The sequence below is a fragment of the Sceloporus occidentalis genome, unplaced genomic scaffold (genome assembly GCF_023333645.1).
Source record: "Sceloporus occidentalis isolate IW3139 unplaced genomic scaffold, rSceOcc1.0.p SCAF_1, whole genome shotgun sequence".
Taxonomy (NCBI): Eukaryota; Metazoa; Chordata; class Lepidosauria; order Squamata; family Phrynosomatidae; genus Sceloporus; species Sceloporus occidentalis.
Window position 1 is genome coordinate 165,267,655 of NW_028316981.1, and position 18,904 is coordinate 165,286,558.

The 18,904-nt window shown below is 45.5% G+C and overlaps 1 protein-coding gene across 6 annotated transcripts in view; it reads left to right on the plus strand.

Moving 5' to 3' along the window:
* Positions 1 to 18,904, plus strand: part of ZNF385A (zinc finger protein 385A) — a 290,379-nt gene that overhangs the window by 66,692 nt on the left and 204,783 nt on the right. For 3 of the 6 annotated variants that reach the window (XM_089481003.1, XM_089480985.1, XM_089481010.1), the window contains exon 1: positions 10,693 to 11,106. The exons of 1 other annotated variant lie outside the window; for it this stretch is intronic. Coding sequence is in view for 3 of the 5 variants with exons in the window: in XM_089480985.1 (XP_089337111.1) it covers positions 11,097 to 11,106 (10 nt within the window). In the remaining 2 variants the exon portion in view is untranslated. Of the gene's footprint in view, positions 1 to 10,692; positions 11,107 to 15,553; positions 15,589 to 18,904 lie in introns of those variants that run through there. 2 more of the 6 variants (XM_089480967.1, XM_089480994.1) reach the window with 1 other exon arrangement.

Genomic DNA, 18,904 nt, shown 5'->3' on the forward strand with positions numbered 1-18,904 from the left:
ATAAAGTTGAAAACCGCTTTGTTTAGTGCTCTTTCTCCATGTTCAACAGGTTTAAAGTGATGAAGGAGAGGATGTGCTTTGACCTCCTCTGGGGTCTGAAGGGTCTGAGTCATTCTGGAAAGGACTCAAAGTATACTTCCTACAGTTAAAGTTTGTCTTTTTAAAAACATCAATTTTTGACTTGGGCTGAAGTCTGTTAGTTTTTGAATCACAGTTGAAGTCCTAATGACCTGGACTCCAATTAACCTGAATTGAGAACTAAGTTTATGTTTTTTTGTTTGTATGCCAAGTTCTCATTTACTAGAAGATACAGAATTGGCCAATTAATGGGCAAGATATTAAAGGTCCCAGGGCTTAAGAAGTGTGGGGCTTTTTATTTAACGTAAAAGATGAGATTGGGAATGCGATGTGAGAATATTTATGTAAATCTTCATGGTGTAGTAAAATTCATGAAATTGAATTAGAAAGTAATTATTGCCAGTCTTTCCTAACTCCAACTCTGTTAGATGAAACTGATGTGAAGCAGGCTTCAACAATGAACAGTAAGCAACATATTTTTATGGTGCATATAGGTTATCATTCAATATGGATTTTGCACAGTAGAGAGATTTCTGCTGTTATGTTCAAGTTATTTACTATTTATGATGACCCTAAGGAGGAACTTATCATGGGATTTTCTTAGCAAAATTTGTTCAGAGGAGGTTTGCCATTGCCTTCATTTGAGGCTGAGAAATACTTGCCCAAGATCGTTTTCTGTGACTAAGTGGAGATTTGAACTCTGATGTCTACAGTTACAATCCAACCCTGAAACAACTACACTACCCTGGCTAGTCTTCCATTAATTTGCCTATTCTTTTCTTAAGTTGCCTATGTGCCTAACTGCACATTAAAACCCTTTGTTTGGAAAGTGGCTTTGAAATCCTGTAGGCTACTTCTTTTTCTCCTGCCCTCTACCTTTCCAAGCATTATTGTATTTTCTAGTGAGTCCTGCCTTCTCATGATGCAGACAAAGTATGACAGCCTCAATTTGGTCATCCTGGCTTCTAGGGAGAGCTCAGGCTTGATCTGTTGAAATACCCATTTGTTTGTCTTTATGGCCATCCATGGTATCCTCAGCACTCTTCTCCAGCACCTTAACTCAAATGAACTGGATTTTCTTTCTGTCATCTTTCCTCGTTGTCTAGCTTTTCCATCCATACATCAGTTGGATTGTTTGGACAATCCATCCATATGATGGTTTGGACAATCCTTACTTTAGTAAGTAAACACAGCTACTATTATCAGCTGCTGGGGAAACAGCAAAGAATGTCCAGGCTGTGAGCTTCTGAAGATGCAGATGATATGTGACTAATTGGTGGATGCAAAAAGGTGGACTAGGTGAAACTTGGACCTAGTATCTGCCAAAGCAATTCTCATGCTCTGAAGAAAGTGGCAGTACACCTCAGTTTGAACATGCTGATATCTCTCTTCCCTAGGTGTTATAATGATGGCTCTATCATGTTTAAAAGTGGGAAAGTGTTGCTGCATGGTTCAGGAATGACTTTGCCCCCAGGGTTAAATCATTGTGTAGCAGCCACTTTTGCAGGAGTAGGATAATGTGATATTAGCCTGTAATTATCTCAGGTGTAGGCTCTGAGTGTTGCAATTAAGTGAAGCCTTTGTAAGCATGTCTGCACCTGTCTTTATGCATGAGATGGCATACAAGCTGGTAGTTGTGAATGGCATTCAGTTACTCAGAGATGACTGAAGCATTTTGCTGTTGACTTTTTTTTAAAAGAAGACCCAACAAATGCCTGAAAGAAAATGTCTCCCATGATCCAGTCTTTGTTGAGACCCCACACCGAGCATGCAAAATGCACAGTCTGTGTTCAAACAAGAGGTTTTGCCATTCACATGCATAATCAACAAGTTCTGCATTTTTGTTCTTATTCTACTACTTTTGCTGTGGGCTGATTCACAGGATCCCACTGGCGCCAAAGTGCTACAAGGCAACTTTCTTTATCAATGTTCACATGGTAATTTTATAGCTTTCAGTGAACTTGTAAAAATAAAATTTCTTCATCCCCTGCCCCAAAATTTCCTCATAGACAATCTTGCACCAAGGTGAGTGGGGAATCTTATGTAAGGATATCCTTCCTGATAAATTTAAGAGAAAATACCACCTAAAAATGGCTCTACATAAGAGATTTTGAGAGGTATACAACATATGAAGAGCTATATCAAACATATCATTAGGAAGGCTGTCTGTCTTTTTAATTAATAGCAGGCACACTGGGGGATTTTAATAGGGACCATTAAATGGAGAGGGGAGGGTTAGCCCTCTGCTGTTGGCCTAAGAGAAAATAAATATCTGATTGGCACCACTTGGAATCTGATTGGCACCACTTTTTCCTGGTGTAATTTTTCTTTGGATACTGAAGTGAGAGGAAAACAAGCTTATTCTCCATGAGCACTGTGGTCCTAATGACCTCTACCTGGCCTCTCATTTCACTGAGAGAGAGAGAGAAATGTTTCCCAATGTATAGGCTTCATCTCTAGTCTGACCCTAAGAGTGAACCTGAATTGATAGACATTCTGTATTTGCCAGGCAGTAACTAACATTTTCCTTCTCACTCTGTCTCCATTCCAGGCAACACTTTTAATTGATGATTTCTGGCTGTAACATAACATGTACTAGCCAATACACAGAATCTCAGGGTGTATCTACACTGTAGAAATAATGTAGTTTATTACACTGTAGCTCCATCCTAAATAATTCTGGGATTTGTAGTTTTATGAAGCCAAGTGCTGGTACCTCATAAAACTACAAATCCCAGAATTACGTAGGCCAAAGCCATGGCAGTTAAAGTGGCATCAAATTACATTATTTCTAATATATAGATGCACCCAGTTTGATGACACCTCTAACAGAGAGTGGAGTACACAGTAGGGAGGTCTTTTTACTAGTACCAAACTTCACCCCTCTCATCCATGTCAACTTTACAAGAGCAAGATATCCTCCACATCTTCCTCTCCTCTTGTGACAAGAAGCTGCATGCATGCCTTTAATGTGTGAGTGCTCCTAGCTTTGGCTCTGAAGCCCAAGTGATAGTAGCAAAAAAAGGGGGACCTTTCCTCCCCCTCTTATTCTCCATACTGAGTCACCAAATGCTTTAACTGCTGAGGAACTAGAAGCTGGGGAGCATTATCCATACTTAGGTAACATTAAGGATTGACCACTGGGATGCACATTATGTAGGGCAGCTGTTGGCAACTGTTCCAAAGCCACAGTTGGTGCAAAATGCTGTGACCCTCCAGTTGTCTAACATTGGTTGTTGAAAGAATACTAGATCTGTGCAGCAGAAGCTAACAAATTACTATACAAATCTACATACACAATATATTGATTGAAGTGCCTTCTGTTAAAAATCTCTTTTAGTACTTTCTGCTTACGAAATGTGTTAGATCACAGGGTAGGGTTTCCCTGAACCTGCCCCACCCCTTGTTTAATTTTCTTCCAAAGGAAAGTCCTATTGCATATTATTCTAGGAGGATGGCAATTGCACAGATGTGTTAGTAGGGTTCTGTTAGCACATCAGAGCTTGATAGCTTTTTTGTCATGATTTAGATTGCATTATTAATTTTTTACTGCAAATTAAAATGTTATGCTTGTTATCCTCGCATCTTCTTTTTCAGAAAAATGCAGATGGATGGCAATTCATCTCTGTGGGCATCCTAAAGCACATGTCATATAGGACTTTGTATCCCTTCTGAACAGGCTTTGTGTGGCCCCAGCTTTTGAGAGGGGTAGGAAGGAGAGCTTTTCCATACCCTGCCCCCATCCTCTTCCACCCTCCTGCCATACTCCTGCCTGAGCCTGCTCTTCTGCTCTGTATCACAGCTGCTTCCGCACCCTGGCCCCAAGCCTGTCCCACATTGGAACCAACTCCACTCCCTCCCAAGCCGCTCCCAGTCTTGTACCTTCTCACAGAACAGAAGGAGTTCATCAAAATTGAGGAGTTGAGGTTGTTGCATCAAGCTCTGCCAGCATGAGAGAGGGAAGGTTGACCAACTTACACTGAACTCTTCAGCAAGAAGAACAGGAAATCTCAGTTGCTTCTCCCACCCATATCATCTCCTTGCCTCTTCCTTTTCTCTCAAAAGTTGGTTTGATAGGAGGCATTGCATTATTAATTTTGTATTAATTACAAGGACTTCAACAGGGGCTAGAAAATCAAGGGAAAGTCAAGCTACAGTCAGGTGTGCCCCTGTCAGGACCTTTAATAGAATGGATGTTCTTCCACACACCCATCTGTTTTAGTGATGGCAAGGGCTGAGTCATGTGTGTATAAGGGCACTAGGCTTTGTCCTTTGTTTCATCACTTAGTGGCATGCTGTTGAACTTGTGGATGCTCATCGTTTAGTGGCATTTTGTTTCAAGGGATATGGGAACCATGTACTGTTGTAGTTAACATGCTGGAGTAGGATTGGGGAGAACAATTGCTTAAGGTCAGTGCATGACTTTAAAGAGCCCCAAACCTCCTTCTTTGGAGGTTTTGAAACAGAGGCTGGATTGCCATCTGCCAGGAGTGCTTTGATTGTGTATTCCTGCATGGCAGGGTGTTGGACTGGATAGCCTTTGGGGGTCTCTTCCAGCTCTATGATTCTCTGAAATACCCTGCAGACAGCAAATCCTGGAAGCTAGATAGGGTCAGCCCTGGTTAGCACTTGAATGGGAGACCACCAACCAATCCTAGGTGCTGTTGGCTATATTTCAGAATAAAGAACTAGCAAAACCTCCTCTGAGTATTCTTTGCCCAAGAAAACACTATTATGAAATTCTTGGGATCACCATATGTTGACAGGTGAGGGCATGCACACACAGAGAGTTATTTTGGGCTAGTCACTCCCTCTAAATCTAATCCACTGCATGAGATTGCAAGGATAAAATTATATGTGTGTGTGTGTGTTTTGAGGATGAAAGAGGATCATTAGCTTGTGCATTTCTCCTGAGGTTTTGGATGAAGGTTGGAACTATATTTGTTGTTGCTGCTGTGTGCCCTCACACCATTACTGACTTATGGTGACCCTAAGGTGACCCTATTGAGGGGGTTTTCTTGGCAAGATTTGTTCAGAGGGGGTTTGCCAGTGTCAACAAATAGGAAATCTGTTGTAAGCGTGCAGCTTTTTGTAGCCACTAGAGGATGGCTTTGGAAACCCACAGGTTTGCGAAACTACGAGAACTATTTGGGGGGAGGGATTCCTATGGGCAGGGAAACTTGAACAGAAGAATTGGGACTGAATATATTCAATAAGCATGAAATGCTAGCTGATGATTACAGTGGGAGAAAAATTGAAAATGCAGTGGGGGAGGGAAGGAGTGGGAAAGAGAGACTAGAACAACTTGGAAGACAGCATGAAAAGTTGGCAAAAATTCTGAACAGGAAAACTCCAATAAGCATTATTTTATTGCAGGTGCTTCTTGTAAATCTCAGGCTGCATCTGCACTACTTTAACTGCCAAGGCTCAATGCTATGGAATTCTGGGGCTTTTATTTTTGTGACATATTTAGCCTTCTCTGTCAGAGCTCTGCTACCACAGCAAACTACAAATCCAGAATTTTCATAGGATGGAGCCATGATAGTTAAAGTGGTGTCAAATTGCATTAATTCTGCAGTGTGGCAGCAACCTCATCCTATAAAGATTGCTTTGTAATGGCTTCTTCACCCACTAGGTAGGGTTGCCAAGTTCTCTTTTTTACTGGTCTTGTTGTAGTGCCCTCAACATCTCCATAACAAAATATAAATTCAGCAGGTGAAGGTTTTTCCATCCTTGCACCTCCTTTCCATTCTGGGAATAGCTTCTTTTGCTGAATTTTTGCTTGTCATGCAGTTGTTAAAAATATGGGAACCCTGCCAGAGAAAAAGAGTTGGCAACCCTATTACTGAGAAGTGATGAATATTTATGTGCAAACTCATCGTAACGTACATATCCATTGAAATGACTTCCAGAATAGGAGCTGTGTTTAGCCTGTTGCAACAAGCAAGAGTATTGTGCCCCCTTAAAGTCAGATGTATTATTTTGGCATAAACTTTTGTGAACCAGAGCCTACTCCCATAGACGTGTGGCATGCAATCCATATTTCTCCTATCCAGGCCATGTCCAGCCACAGAATTTATTGACCACACTGACTGTGGGATCCTGGGAGCTGTAGTCAAACAAGGTACATTTTCCAAGCTCTGTCTAGTTCTTCGTAGCTCGAGGGAGGGGAGTCGTTGGTGTCCAGTTTTGTTTTTTCTAGTACCAGGGAGGTATTTTGTTACTAAAAGAACATCTAGGATGTTCATAGACTCATAGAATCGTAGAGTTGGAAGAGACCACAAGGGCCATCCAGTCCAAACCACTGCCAATCAGGAACTTTCAGTCAAAGCATCCCCAACAGATGGCCATCCAGCCTCTGCTTAAAGACCCCCAAGGAAGGAGACTCCACTACACTCCAAGGGGGTGTCTTCCACTGTCCAACAGCTCTTACTGTCAGGAAGTTCCTCCTAATCAACATCTTTATCAATGACTTGGATGACAGAATTGGGAGCATACTTATCAAATTTGCAGATGACACCAAATTAGGAGGAATAGCTAATACTCCAGAGGACAGGATCAACATTCAAAATGAGCTGAATAGACTAGAAAGCTGGGCCAAAGCTGACAAAATGAAATGCAACACAGAGAAATGTAAGGTATTGCACTTAGGGCAGAAAAATGAAATGCACAGATAGAGGATGGGGGACACCTGGCTGAATGAAACTACGTGTGAAAGGGATCTGGGAGTCCAAGTAGACCACAAGTTGAACATGAGTGAACAGTGTGATGCAGCAGCTAAAAAAGCCAATGCAATTTTAGGCTGCATCAATAGAAGTATAGTGTCTAGATCAAGAGAAGTAATAATGCCACTGTATTCTGCTCTGGTCAGGCCCCACCTGGAATATTGTGTCCAGTTCTGGGCACCACAATTCAAAAAGGACATTGAGAAACTGGAGCGTGTCCAAAGGAGGGCGACTAAAATGGTGCAAGGTCTGGAAACCTTGCCCTATGAGGAATGACTCAGGGAGCTGGGGATGTTTAGCCTGGAGAAAAGAAGGTTAAGAGGTGATATGATAGCCCTGTTTAAATACTTGAAAGGCTATCATATTGAGGAGGGAGCAAGCTTGTTTTCTGCTGCTCCAGAGAACAGGACCCAGAACAATGGATGCAAGCTCCAGGAAAAGAGATTCCACCTCAACATTAGGAAGAACTTCCTGACCGTAAGGGCTGTTCGACAGTGGAACACACTCCCTCGGAGTGTAGTGAAGTCTCCTTCCTTGGAGGTCTTTAAGCAGAGGCTGGATGGCCATCTGCTGGGGATGCTTTGATTTGGATTTCCTACATGGCAGGGGGTTGGACTGGATGGCCCTTGTGGTCTCTTCCAACTCTACGATTCTATGATTCTATGATTAATGTTTAGGTAGAATCTCTTTTCCTATAGCTTGCATCCATTATTCCGGGTCCTATTATCTGGAGCAGCAGAAAACAAGATTGCTCCCTCCTCAATATGACATCCCTTCACATGTTTAAACAGGGCTATCATATCACCTCTTAACCTTCTCTCAAACATATGAAGGCCTATGGGGAGCGGATGAAAATGTGTGTGGGGGGAGTAGTTTCCGTTCTCCCGCTAAATCCTAAAGGAAGCCTAAATCCCCTTTTCCCTTAAAAAATTGAAAAAAAATGATTATGGGAACCTTTTCTATCATATTTACTATTCCATTGTCTCCAACATAGCTCCCATTCCTTACAATTCTGAACTGTCGGATTTTTATGAATGAATGCACACTTGTTTCTTGTTTGTTGCTCATATTGTGTCCATATCTTCCATAAGGCTACACTTCTGTTGCAGGGACAGGGAATATTCCCACAACTGAAACTGTAACACTTTGAATACAGGAAAATACACTTTGGTCCCCAGATACCACAATCATTTCTGTTATGATTGCCATATGGAATGGAGTTGCACAAATGTCATGGCAACCTACTCAGCATCTGCTGTGATGCAATCAGTACTGAATTATACAGCACCTTGACCCAAGTACAGGCAAGATTTTTTCTGTCTTTCCATTTCTGTCCATCTCTTTCATTTTCATGGGCTTACTCCAATCTTCTGCACATGCAGTAAATTTACACTCAAAACAGATGTGTTTGATATACAGTATTTGATACATTTCATGTCATCTTTCAGCAACCCTTAGCCCACATAACCTGTGATAAGAAATTATGGGAGTCCTCATTCAAAATATCTTGCCATCTAAAAGTTTCCTACTCTTGTTTCAAAAGCACTGTTTAGAAATATCCCTTATTGCTCCATATTCCAGCATGTGTGTGTGTGTTCTTCCAAGTATTAGAGAAGTGAGGTGGAAGATGTTTGATTTATGGTGACCCTATGAATGAGACTTCCTAAACACCCTGTTGTCACCAGTCCTGTTAAGATCTTACAAACTCTGGGACATGACTTTTGTTGTTAATCACCCTTCTGTTGATCTTGACTCATGGCGATCTTGTAGATATCTCCAAGACTCCCTTGCCCTCTACTGCCTTGCTTAGTTCCTGTAAATTCATATGCATGACCTCGATCCATCTATCCCGCGGCCTTCCTCTTTCTGGTTCCCTCCACCTTTCCTAGCATTATAGGGTTTTTCCCAATGAGTCATGCCTTCTCATGATGTGGCCAAAGTATGACAGCCTCAGTTTAGTCATCTTGGCTTCCAGAGAGATTTCTGGTTTGATCTGTTCTAGGACCCATTTGTTTGTCTTTTTGCCTGTCCATGGTATATTCAGCATCTTTTCCAGCACCACATCTCAAATTAATTAATTTTCTTCCTGTCCAGCTCTTGCATCCATACATAGTAATAGGGAACCCAATGGCTTGTACAATTCTAACTTTTGTGCTCAGTTGAATATCTTTACATCTGTGTAAATAATATCATGACTACACTGAATCAATCTCCCTGTAATGCAGTCTTCCCTGCTTCCCACTGTGTTCCACCTTACCAAGCATTACTGTCTTTTCCAGTGAGTCATGTCATCTTATGTTATGCCCAAAGTATTACTGCCTCAGTTTGGTCATCTTGGAGCAAGCTTGTTTTCTGCTGCTCCAGAGACTAGAACATGGAACAATGGCTGCAAGGTACAGGGAAAGAGATTCCAGCTCAACATTAGGAGGAACTTCCTGACAGTAAGGGCTACTCAACAGTGGAAGATGCTCCTTTGGAGAGTGGTGGAGTCTCCTCCTTTCGAGGTCTTTAAACAGAGGCTGGATGGCCATTTATTGGGGGTACTTTGATTATGAGTTCCTGCATGGCAGAAGGGGGTTGGATTGGATGACCCTAGGAGTCTCTTCCATCTCTAAGTCCCTATTCTATGTATTCTATGATACTATGTATTCTATGATACTATGCATCTGAGGAAGTAGTAGACTGTTGCTCATGCTGTCAACTGCTTTCTTTCAGTACACAGAGAGAGCTTGTAGCACCTTTTGATACTAACTGAAAGGAAACTTTCTTCCAATGAGCCTCAAAGGTGCTGCAAGCTGATTAATGGTTCTGCAGACCAACAGGGCTATCACTTTGCATTCTGCTCAAAAGGGAGGGCATTTTGACATTCCTCCTTGAGACAGACATGTCTAGTGGTCACCCTGCCTTAGGGTCATCACAGGTCGGAAAGGTCTTGGAGGCATACACCGATGTGTGTGTGTGGGTGTGGGTGTGCAGTGCGTGAGTCCCTCAGGGCCTGAACACGCAAGCCAACATAAAGCTGCTTTGGGTCACTTTGGAGGTATGCTGTTTAAATGATGCATGTGTCCTAAGAGTCTGGAAGCTGTGCCAAAGCCATGCTCCAGTCCTAAGGATTGGAGCATTGCTTTGGTGCAGCTTCTGGCCTCTTAAGATGAGTGTGTCATTTAAACAGCATACCTCCAAAGTGACCGGAAGCAGCTTTATTTTGGCCTGTCTGTTTGGGCCCTCAGTTTCCCAGCTGGCCTACTTCAGCCTGTTGCAGCAGGGAGGAAGAAAGGCAGGCAGGTGTGTGCGTGCCTCCTCCTCCTCCTCCTGGGCCTCCCTGGCGCATGCTCTGGCGCATGCTGGGCCCAGGGCATGCCAAAAGGGAGCCTTTGACCTGCAGCCACTGTGGAGCAAGAGCAGCCTCAGCTCCCAGCCACACACTCCTCAGGAGTGACCAGAGGTCCTCTTCACTGCAAAGCAGGACCAGGCACCCTCAAAAGGGAGGGCCTTCAAGGAAGGAAAGATGGAGGAAGCCCAAAACACTTCCTATATAAAAATGAACCCAGGCTCCTCAAGTCCTCCTCAAAAGGGAGGGCCTTTTGGAATTTCTTCTTTGGACCGAAGTCTGACAGGGAGGGCATACATACAGTAGACTCATAGATTATAAATTCAGAAGTCCAGCTTTTAAAAAAAGGGAAGACCTTTTGGACTGAAAAGGCTGAAACGGGGGTCCGGGAAAAGAAGGAAGGCTGGGGGTCACTTCCACTCTACCTATTACGATGATGATGATGATGATTTTGGGTTGCCTGCAGGCCCTCTTCTGATTGGGCGCCCGAGTTGGCCAATTGCAAGCCAGGGAGGGCGCGCGCCAGCCAGCCAGCCAGCCTGGGGAGCCCGCCTTGTATATGTGTGTATGAGAGAGAGAGGGGGGGGGAGTATGCCCCCTTTGCCTGGAGGTAGAGCCGGTGCCTGGCTGCGCTAACCCCCTTCCCCTTCCCCCCTGGCTCCCTGGCGATGCCTCCTCCTCCTCCTCCTCCTCCTCTGCCCCTGGTCCGCTCTCTCAGGCTCCCTGCGCCTCCGCCTCCTCCTCCTCCTCCTCTTCTGCTGCTCCTGCTGCTGCTGCTGCCTCCTCGCTTCTAGCGCCTCCAGCCACCGCAGCAGCAGCAGAGGAGACGGGGGAGGAAGAGGAGGAGGAGGAGGAGGAGGAGGAGGAAGGAGAAGGAGAAGAAGGAGAGGAGCTCCTCTGCCTCTTCCCCGCTGCCCTCAGGCGCCAGGTGCTGCTCCGGCAGCCGCGGAGACCAACCAGGGATGATCCTCGGTGAGTAGTGCCTTTGGCTCCCCTTCTCTTCACTCCTCTCATCCCAGACCCCTCGCCCGGTTGGAGACCCCCGCACTTCTCCCCTTTGGCTTGCCTGCCTGCCTGCCTTTTTTCCTTCCTTCCTTCCTTCCTTCCTCTCTCTGGAGCAGCAGCATCCCTCATCCGCGCTACCGGACCCGGGCTGCGTCCACACTGGAGGAATAACCCGTTCTGACGCCTCCTGCACAGTGGCTCCGTGCTGCCGTGGAGCTCTGGGGACTGTGGTGGGTCGTGGCCCCAGAGCTGAAGGCTAGAAGGGAGGACAGCTGCTGGGAAAGGAGGACCACGTCTGGTCACCCTGTTTCAGATCCCTTTGCATACTGATGTCTTATAGTCTCCACGATGCTACAAGATGGAGGGGGGCAGATCCTGGGGGCCACAACCGATGACAGTTCCCAGAATTCCATAGCGTTGAGCCACGGCAGTGGAAGCGGCGTCAAAATGGGTGATTTCTCCAGTCCTACGAAGACCCCTGTCAACCCAAGGAAAGCCCGCAGTGGTGTAATGGCGGGAGTGTTGGGCTGCTAGGACTCTGGGGATCAGGGTGTTTTTTTCTCTTCTGCTCCAACATAACCCCCCCCCCAATTGGGTGACCTTGGGTGAGTCACACTCTCTCAGCCTCAGAGGGTGGCAAGGGCAATCCTCCCTCTGAAGCAACCTTGCCACGAAAACCCCATGACAGGCTCCCCTTGGGTCTTGGCAGAAGTCAGAAATGATTTGGAGACCCCCAACAGGAATCTCCTCTCTTTGGCCCCCAATCCAGGTTCCCCTTCCCCAAATCCAGACTACAAAGAGAGGGAGGAGGATGGTGGGGATGCCCCCAGGCTGCAGTCAGGCCAAGCAGAAAGGAATGAAGGACAGGGTCCTCCTGAAGAGAGGAGAGCTAGCAGTGTGGAGTAGCAGTTTGAGTCATGTTGGACTGTGGCTGGAGACCAGGGCTCATATCCTCAAGCATTAAAAAAGCCCCACTCTCTCAGCCTCAGAGGATGGCAATGGCAATCCCCCACCCCCAAACACCTTGACAAGAAAATGATATGTTCGCCATAAGTCAGAAATGACTTGGAGGCACGCAACAACACCATTTCTTGGAAAGAGGAAGAGCCGGTCATCCATCCATTCCCTCCAAGGATAGAGAAGGGGGGGGGGGGGAGAGTGCAAGGAAACCTGCCCACCTTCCCCTTTCATACCTTCTCCGCCACCCGAAGGCAACTGAGGTCTGCATCACTAGGAAGAAGTTATTGAACTGTTCTGAACAGCAAGGCTTGGGGGAGTAGGAAGAAGGAGATGAATGAAGCTGAAGGACTATAGAGGTTGGCAATGCAGTGTGTGTGTGTGTGTGTGTGTGTGTGGGAGATCACAAGGCAGAAGAAGAGGATGAGGACAATCGTGGTGTAAACTCTACCATTGATCATTACCCTTCTTTGGAGACCCCAGGGACAGCAGTGCAATAGGAGAAGCCCCTTCCTGGCCTTGCCTGCCCTGCTAAGGGTCTCTCTCCCCCCCACATCTCTTCTCTGACATTGCTTGGCCAACAGCTGAAGGCCTTGGGGTGGTGGAGGTGGAGGGGAGCCCGTTGCCAGGCAGACAGGAGACTGGCAATGGTGGGTGGCAGGGGGAGGAGGGGGGAAAAAGAATAGATGAATCCCTTATTTTGACAAACTGTCTAAAGCTTGAAGCATCAGTGTTGACCTAGATCTCTGTGCATGGTGAGGGAGGGGGGGTTCTCATATGCAGCCAGACGCTCCTCCTTTTTCCTCTTTTTTCCCCTCCTTCTCATGCTCTTTCCTTTCCTGTTTGGGGGCTGATGGTCCAAGCAAGCTCCCCAAATTGAAGGGCTTGGTGTGTGTGTGTATGTATGTATGTATGTATGTACTGGGAGAAGGGATGAATTATTCTCTTTTCTCCACCACCCTGTAGTAGAGGTTTGAGTTCTTGTAAGCAGGATACAGGAAGCAGCCTCAAGGTGAGGGGATGTTCAGGGTTATTTATCACAGATTAGTTTCTCCCTTTTAGGCATGGTTGCATCCTCCACAGCCCAGGAGGCTAAGGGCTGGCTTTCTTTCCAGGCGTCTGATGCCTACTAAAGGATTCAAGGGGGATTTTGATCTATGCTGGGGACCTATGCTGAGTGCTAGGCCAGTCCTGTCATTACATAAGGGGCAGCTTTCTAGATGTTGTTGTTGTTGAACTGTACTCCCCATAAACACCATGGGCTAAGTTTGCCTAGGGCTGTTGGGAGTTCCAGCCCTACAATGTCTGGGAGGCTAGATGTTCCCCACCACTGCATGAGATGCAGTGAGGTAGTTGCTTTGGGGAGCCAATGCTGGGGGCTCTTGAGGCGCTGAACTGTTCAAAGTAGCCTGTCCTGGTTTCCCAAAGCCACTGATTCTCCAGGGTTGGTTCTCTAATGAGTTTTAGACCAGCTCCCAAAAGCTTCAGCCAGTGGGTAAGAGATTCTGGGAGCTGAAGACCAAAATCAAAAAAAGCTAGAGAACCATTTCCTTTCTGCCATGTTTGGGGGCAATGGCTCTTCACCCATGTCAAAGTAACATTCAATTGTCACATTTTCTCCTACCTTCTTTAGAGACGGGCACTGTTTTGCCCTTTGCCTCAGGCAGCAAAATGTTTTGGGCCAACCCGACAGTTCTGGACTGCTTGATTTGAACACAAAGGACATGATATTGTGTATGCAGTGGAAGAATAGTTGTTTTCTCCTCCTCAAGGCTGTTTTGGAAGGTATCCTGAAAGTGTAGGAAAGAAAAGGTCCCTGTGGGCAGATGAGCCTATGAAGTTTCCAGACTGCAGAACAGGCCTAGCTACATGCATGCATGTATGTATATTCCTTCATTTATTTATAATTGTCTGTAGAGACAAACTGGGCAACTGCCTACAATGCTTGCTTCACCTGGCTTGGAGAGAGAGGAGAGGAGACGATTGTGGGGTGAGGTGGGGGGGGGGGAGAGAAAGAAAGAATAAGTTCAGGCTTTGAAGAAGGTAGACACAGAGGAAGCTTGTCCTCAGCTGAGTGATATTCCACCACCCCCACCCCACATTCCAGGACACATAATTAAGAGCTTTTTGATCTCCACTGCCTTCAGGCATAGACGGAGTTTGCAGAGGTGGAAGTAATGAAGTGACAGATATCAGAAATGGACATGTGAGAGGGAGAGAGAATAGGATAGTACTTTGGGCGGTTGGTGATCTTGGGCTGCCATCATCTCATATGGTTGCGCTGGCATGGAAGGGAGCAAAATTTGCCCCAAAACATGCACTGAATGACTGTGGGTCCCAACTCCCACTAGCCTTCCTGGGCTAATGATGTCTCCCATCATATGCAGCATAAGAAAGACCTAGGTACAAAAAGATAACTAAAACCAGAATAATTTCAGCTTCTTAGAATGATGTCTTTCAACTCCATATTTCTCCCAGCTGTTTTCCCACTCATAAACTCCACCATCCAGCCCTGTAAATGCCCCTCTTGACCTTGTACACAACACACACTCTGTTTCTCTCTCTCTCTCTCCCTCTCTCTCTTTTCCTCTCTCCCTCCCTCTCTCCTCTTTCCCATGTCTTTCTGACTAGTTCTCTGTTGTGCGTTGGGCCAAATCCACCTTGTGAGGATAAATCAACCTTGATAACGCAAGCATTCCCCACTCCTGTCCCAAATCCTATACTGTCTCCTAGCTGCATTTTCTTGGTCTTTGGGAATCCAGCAGCATTTTCCCCCTTCCCAGCTTCCATCTCCATCGATCCAGGCTGCTGTTGCTGCTGCTGCTTCTGCTTTCCTGGACGCGTCAGAGTCTCTTATCTCAAAGTGGCCCTAAGGAGGAACAGAATTCGTGCTTGTCTGGCTCTTCTGATCTGATACCCTTGCCATAGAGCCAGGATACTGCCTGCCCCACTGGACTCCTCGGTGAGGGTGCCTGCTAGCTCTGCACTTCACCCCACTTTCCATTCACAAACCTAGCACATATTTACAAGTTGCAGCCTTCTGTTTGATTGCTCTTTGTTACCTGGAAGCTTACTAGTGATCATGGGGGTGGGGGGGAGACAGATGATAGATAGATAGATAGATAGATAGATAGATAGATAGATAGATAGATGATAGATAGATAGATAGATAGATAGATAGATAGATAGATAGATGATTGTATTGTGCTGTTGGGCCTCTAATGCAACCTGGAGCTTGTGGGGAAGCACTCACTGCCTTAGTTCTGTATTTACATCCCTCTATCCCTGTCTTCCCCTCTATTTCCTTAGTTTGAATATCATAACCTGTCCTCTGCTTCTCTCGTCTGTGCATCTCTCTGTATTGCATATCCCCCCTCTCAATCTCATTCTCAATCTCTTTCTGTTTTTGCTTCAGTGCTGGATTTTAAGATGCCAAGTAGCTTGTGTGTAAGAAAGACATGGAATGGGACCAGTGTCCCAAGTATTTCCCAGGTAGGTGCCAGCCCTGCCTCTGGAGTGGGAAATGCACCACAGAGATTGTATGGCATGGTACTGTTTGTGTTACTCCTGTCGCAGGTGGATGAGATATTTATTGTGAATTGCCATCAAGATGACTTCAATTTATGGCAACCCTATGACTGAGAGACTTCCAAGTTATCCTGCAAAGAGATCTTGCAGCACCTTTGAGACTAACTGTACAAAACAAGTTGCAGCATGAGGTTCTGTAAACTTGGTCTGCTTCCTCAGATTCATAGAAACCAAGTCTATGAAAGCTTATGCTACAACTTTTTCCCCACAGTTAGTTTCAATGGTGCTGTAAGACCCCTTTGAGTATTGATATTCCAGACTAACATGGACATATCTCTGAATTCTTCCTCCAAGTTATCCTGTTATCAACAGCACTGCTAAGGTCTTGCAAATGCAGGGTGAATTAGAGGTCTGCTTAATTTTGTTAGTGTTGCTTCCCACTGCTGTGAGAAGTCCAACCAAGGTATTACAGTGACAGTGTTCCTAAATGGAAATCTAGCATTTTCCAGAGTTTGCTTGGTGTGTGTTGCAACATGGGATGCCATTGTTTTAAATTGCAGAATGATCATGGATTTATTGGACAAATTGATTTTGTTGTCCCACATCTGTGAAAATGGGAAAAGGGATCATGATCTCCATTACTAGGATTTGAAGAGGTAGATGGCAAATCATGTTGTTGCTTTTTTAAAAAATAGCTAAGAATTAGGGGAGGGGTAGCCATCCAGTAAAGTACAATGACACCCAAAATCCAAAAAACAGTGATACCTTTATTGGAACAACCAAAATGCACAAAATACATGATGCAAGCTTTTGAAGCTCCACTGGCTTCTTTGTCAGGCAACGGTATGAAAATCATATGGAGGGATGACAGTGAAGTCACAGTACCATCTTAATGGAGAACAATGATAACAACATCTTGACAAAATGCATGCCTGTGGCTTCAATGCCTTCATCTCCCCGCCTTTTTTTGGTCTCCTGTATGATTTTTAACACCATTTTCTGATGAAGAAGCCAACGGAGCTTTGAAAGCTTGCATCATATATTTTGTTCATTTTGGTTGGCCCAGTAAAGGTATCACTGTTTTGTGGATGGGGACTGACAGTGTTCCATGCATGTGCACGTGCATGTGCACATGCATGCATGCACGCACACATGCACTCTGGTGATGGCTCCTGGAAGGGATTATGGGAGCAGTCAAGGGAGAGGACAAAGTGCAGTGGCATTGTGGGGATGAAGGGGCTGCTAATGTCAGTGTGTTCAGTGAGAAGAATTCAGAGCTAGTATGTAAGGGAGGATTTGGAGCATGAGAGTGAGGATGGTTGTAATGCTGGTCATAAAGAAGCTGTGTCCTTGTTTAAGGGGATAGACAACCACTGAACACAGTGTGATAACAGTGGGCCCACAGGAGAGCAGTGCATGTGCCCAGGGAGAAGATCACACAGAGCAATGAGCAACAACACAAGTGAACTGGAAGCGGGAAGGAAGGGAGGGCATGGGATGGAATGCAGCGCCGGTAGGATGATCATAATTTGCTGTGAAAAGTGGTGATGGAAGTCCTGTGAGTGACATTGGTGCCTGGCAGAATAATTGCAATGCAGCAAATCTACCCACACCACACAGCATATGGCCAGTGGAGAACCTCTTGTTCAAGTGTACTCTTTGCGGGGGGGGGGGGGGGGCTTGGGCTAAAGTTCAGCCTCCCCCTCCTGGAAAAAACAATAACACCCTTGTGTGTTTGTTTATTGATTTTCCAGTGTGAGCTGTGGGTAGCCTTTGCTACATCCTGGTTTGCTATCTGCCTAGCTCATTAGGCAGAACTGCATATATTTCATGGGTTACATCTATAAGGTGGCATACATTGTTCTCCCCATCTTCATCTTCCAGCTTGTCCTAGATCAAACTGAGAGATAGTGGCTGGCCTGAGACCACCCAGTGGGTCTCATGGTTCAGGAACCAAGTCCTCACTTCAGCAACTCTGTACTGCCATGCCTCACAGTGACTCTCTTTCATAGGTAAGTGCATTGCAGGGCACGGTGTACCAGTGAATGGGAGCCTGACTGGAATTTAGCCCAGCTCACTAAGACTGGCAGGCAAAACTGGCTCTGGTGCTGCTCACGCTTCATTTCCTAATTCCTTGACCAAATCTGCTTTGGGCATCCTTTGACATAGCTGACTATTTAATGATGATGATGATGCCAAACACTGAATGTTTTCAGGTTGCACTACAAGATGGGTCTTGTTTGGCTTGTAATTGGAATTAGAGCCCCTTCCTTCCTTCCTTCCTTCCTTCCTTCCTTCCTTCCTTCCTTCCTTCCTTCCAAAAGGAGTGAACTATGATGTTGTTTTTAAGCATGGGGGAACAAGGATAGAATGGGTCTGGGTAGATGGAGTGATCTAAGAGCAGACTCACAAACACAGCAAAATCCTAGCCCTTGGTTTAGAGAAGTGAGAGCAATGTTTAGGCATGTATTTTCTTCAACTATGGCCTTTGGCTGGCAGAGCTGTGAAGTAAATATAGCTCATTCTGTGTCAATTTGGATCATCCTGTACCGAGACTGAGAGCTCAGCTTCTTACCCTGGAAGGAGAAGAAAAATGAGCTTCAGCAGAATCAAGAGAACAACCCAAGGCTGGTGTTTTGTAGGTGGGACTTGCTCAGCCCAAGTTGTCCTACTGCTTACCTTAGCAGAACTTCTTGTTCTAGTCTGGAAAATGAAAATGTGCATATAGGTGTCTTTGTGTTGTATCTGTCTATTTTAGAGACAGATTTTACTACTTTTCCCTCAACATCTGCCAGACCTTCAGTCACCATTCCAGTCATTCAAGGCAAGAGCCAGTGCAGTGTAGTTGTCTGAACATTGGACTAGGACACTGGAAGACCAGGGTTGGAATCCCCACTGAGCCATAGAAACTACTAGAATCCTCACTTGGCCATGAAAACCCACAGGATGTCTTTGGGTATTGGGAAATGGTGAAGAGGGGCTGGAGAAACAGTGTGTCTTCAGTGAACAATGCAGTTGGGAAAGAACTGTAGCCTGTACATCTTGCTGTAGCCAAACCTACTGAAGTTGTGTGTGCCTGCATACAACAGGCAAGGTAAACAGCAGCTGCCTCCAGGATCCGCCATTTAAAAATCTAGGAAAAGAAAAACAGAGGCCCTGTACAGATGGGCCTGATAGCACGTCCTGGTGACTTACTAGGGTTGCCTCGGGGCATTGCTTATATACGCCCCGCAACCCTAGTACATCGGCAGGACATCAAAATGGCGGTGCCCTGTCTACA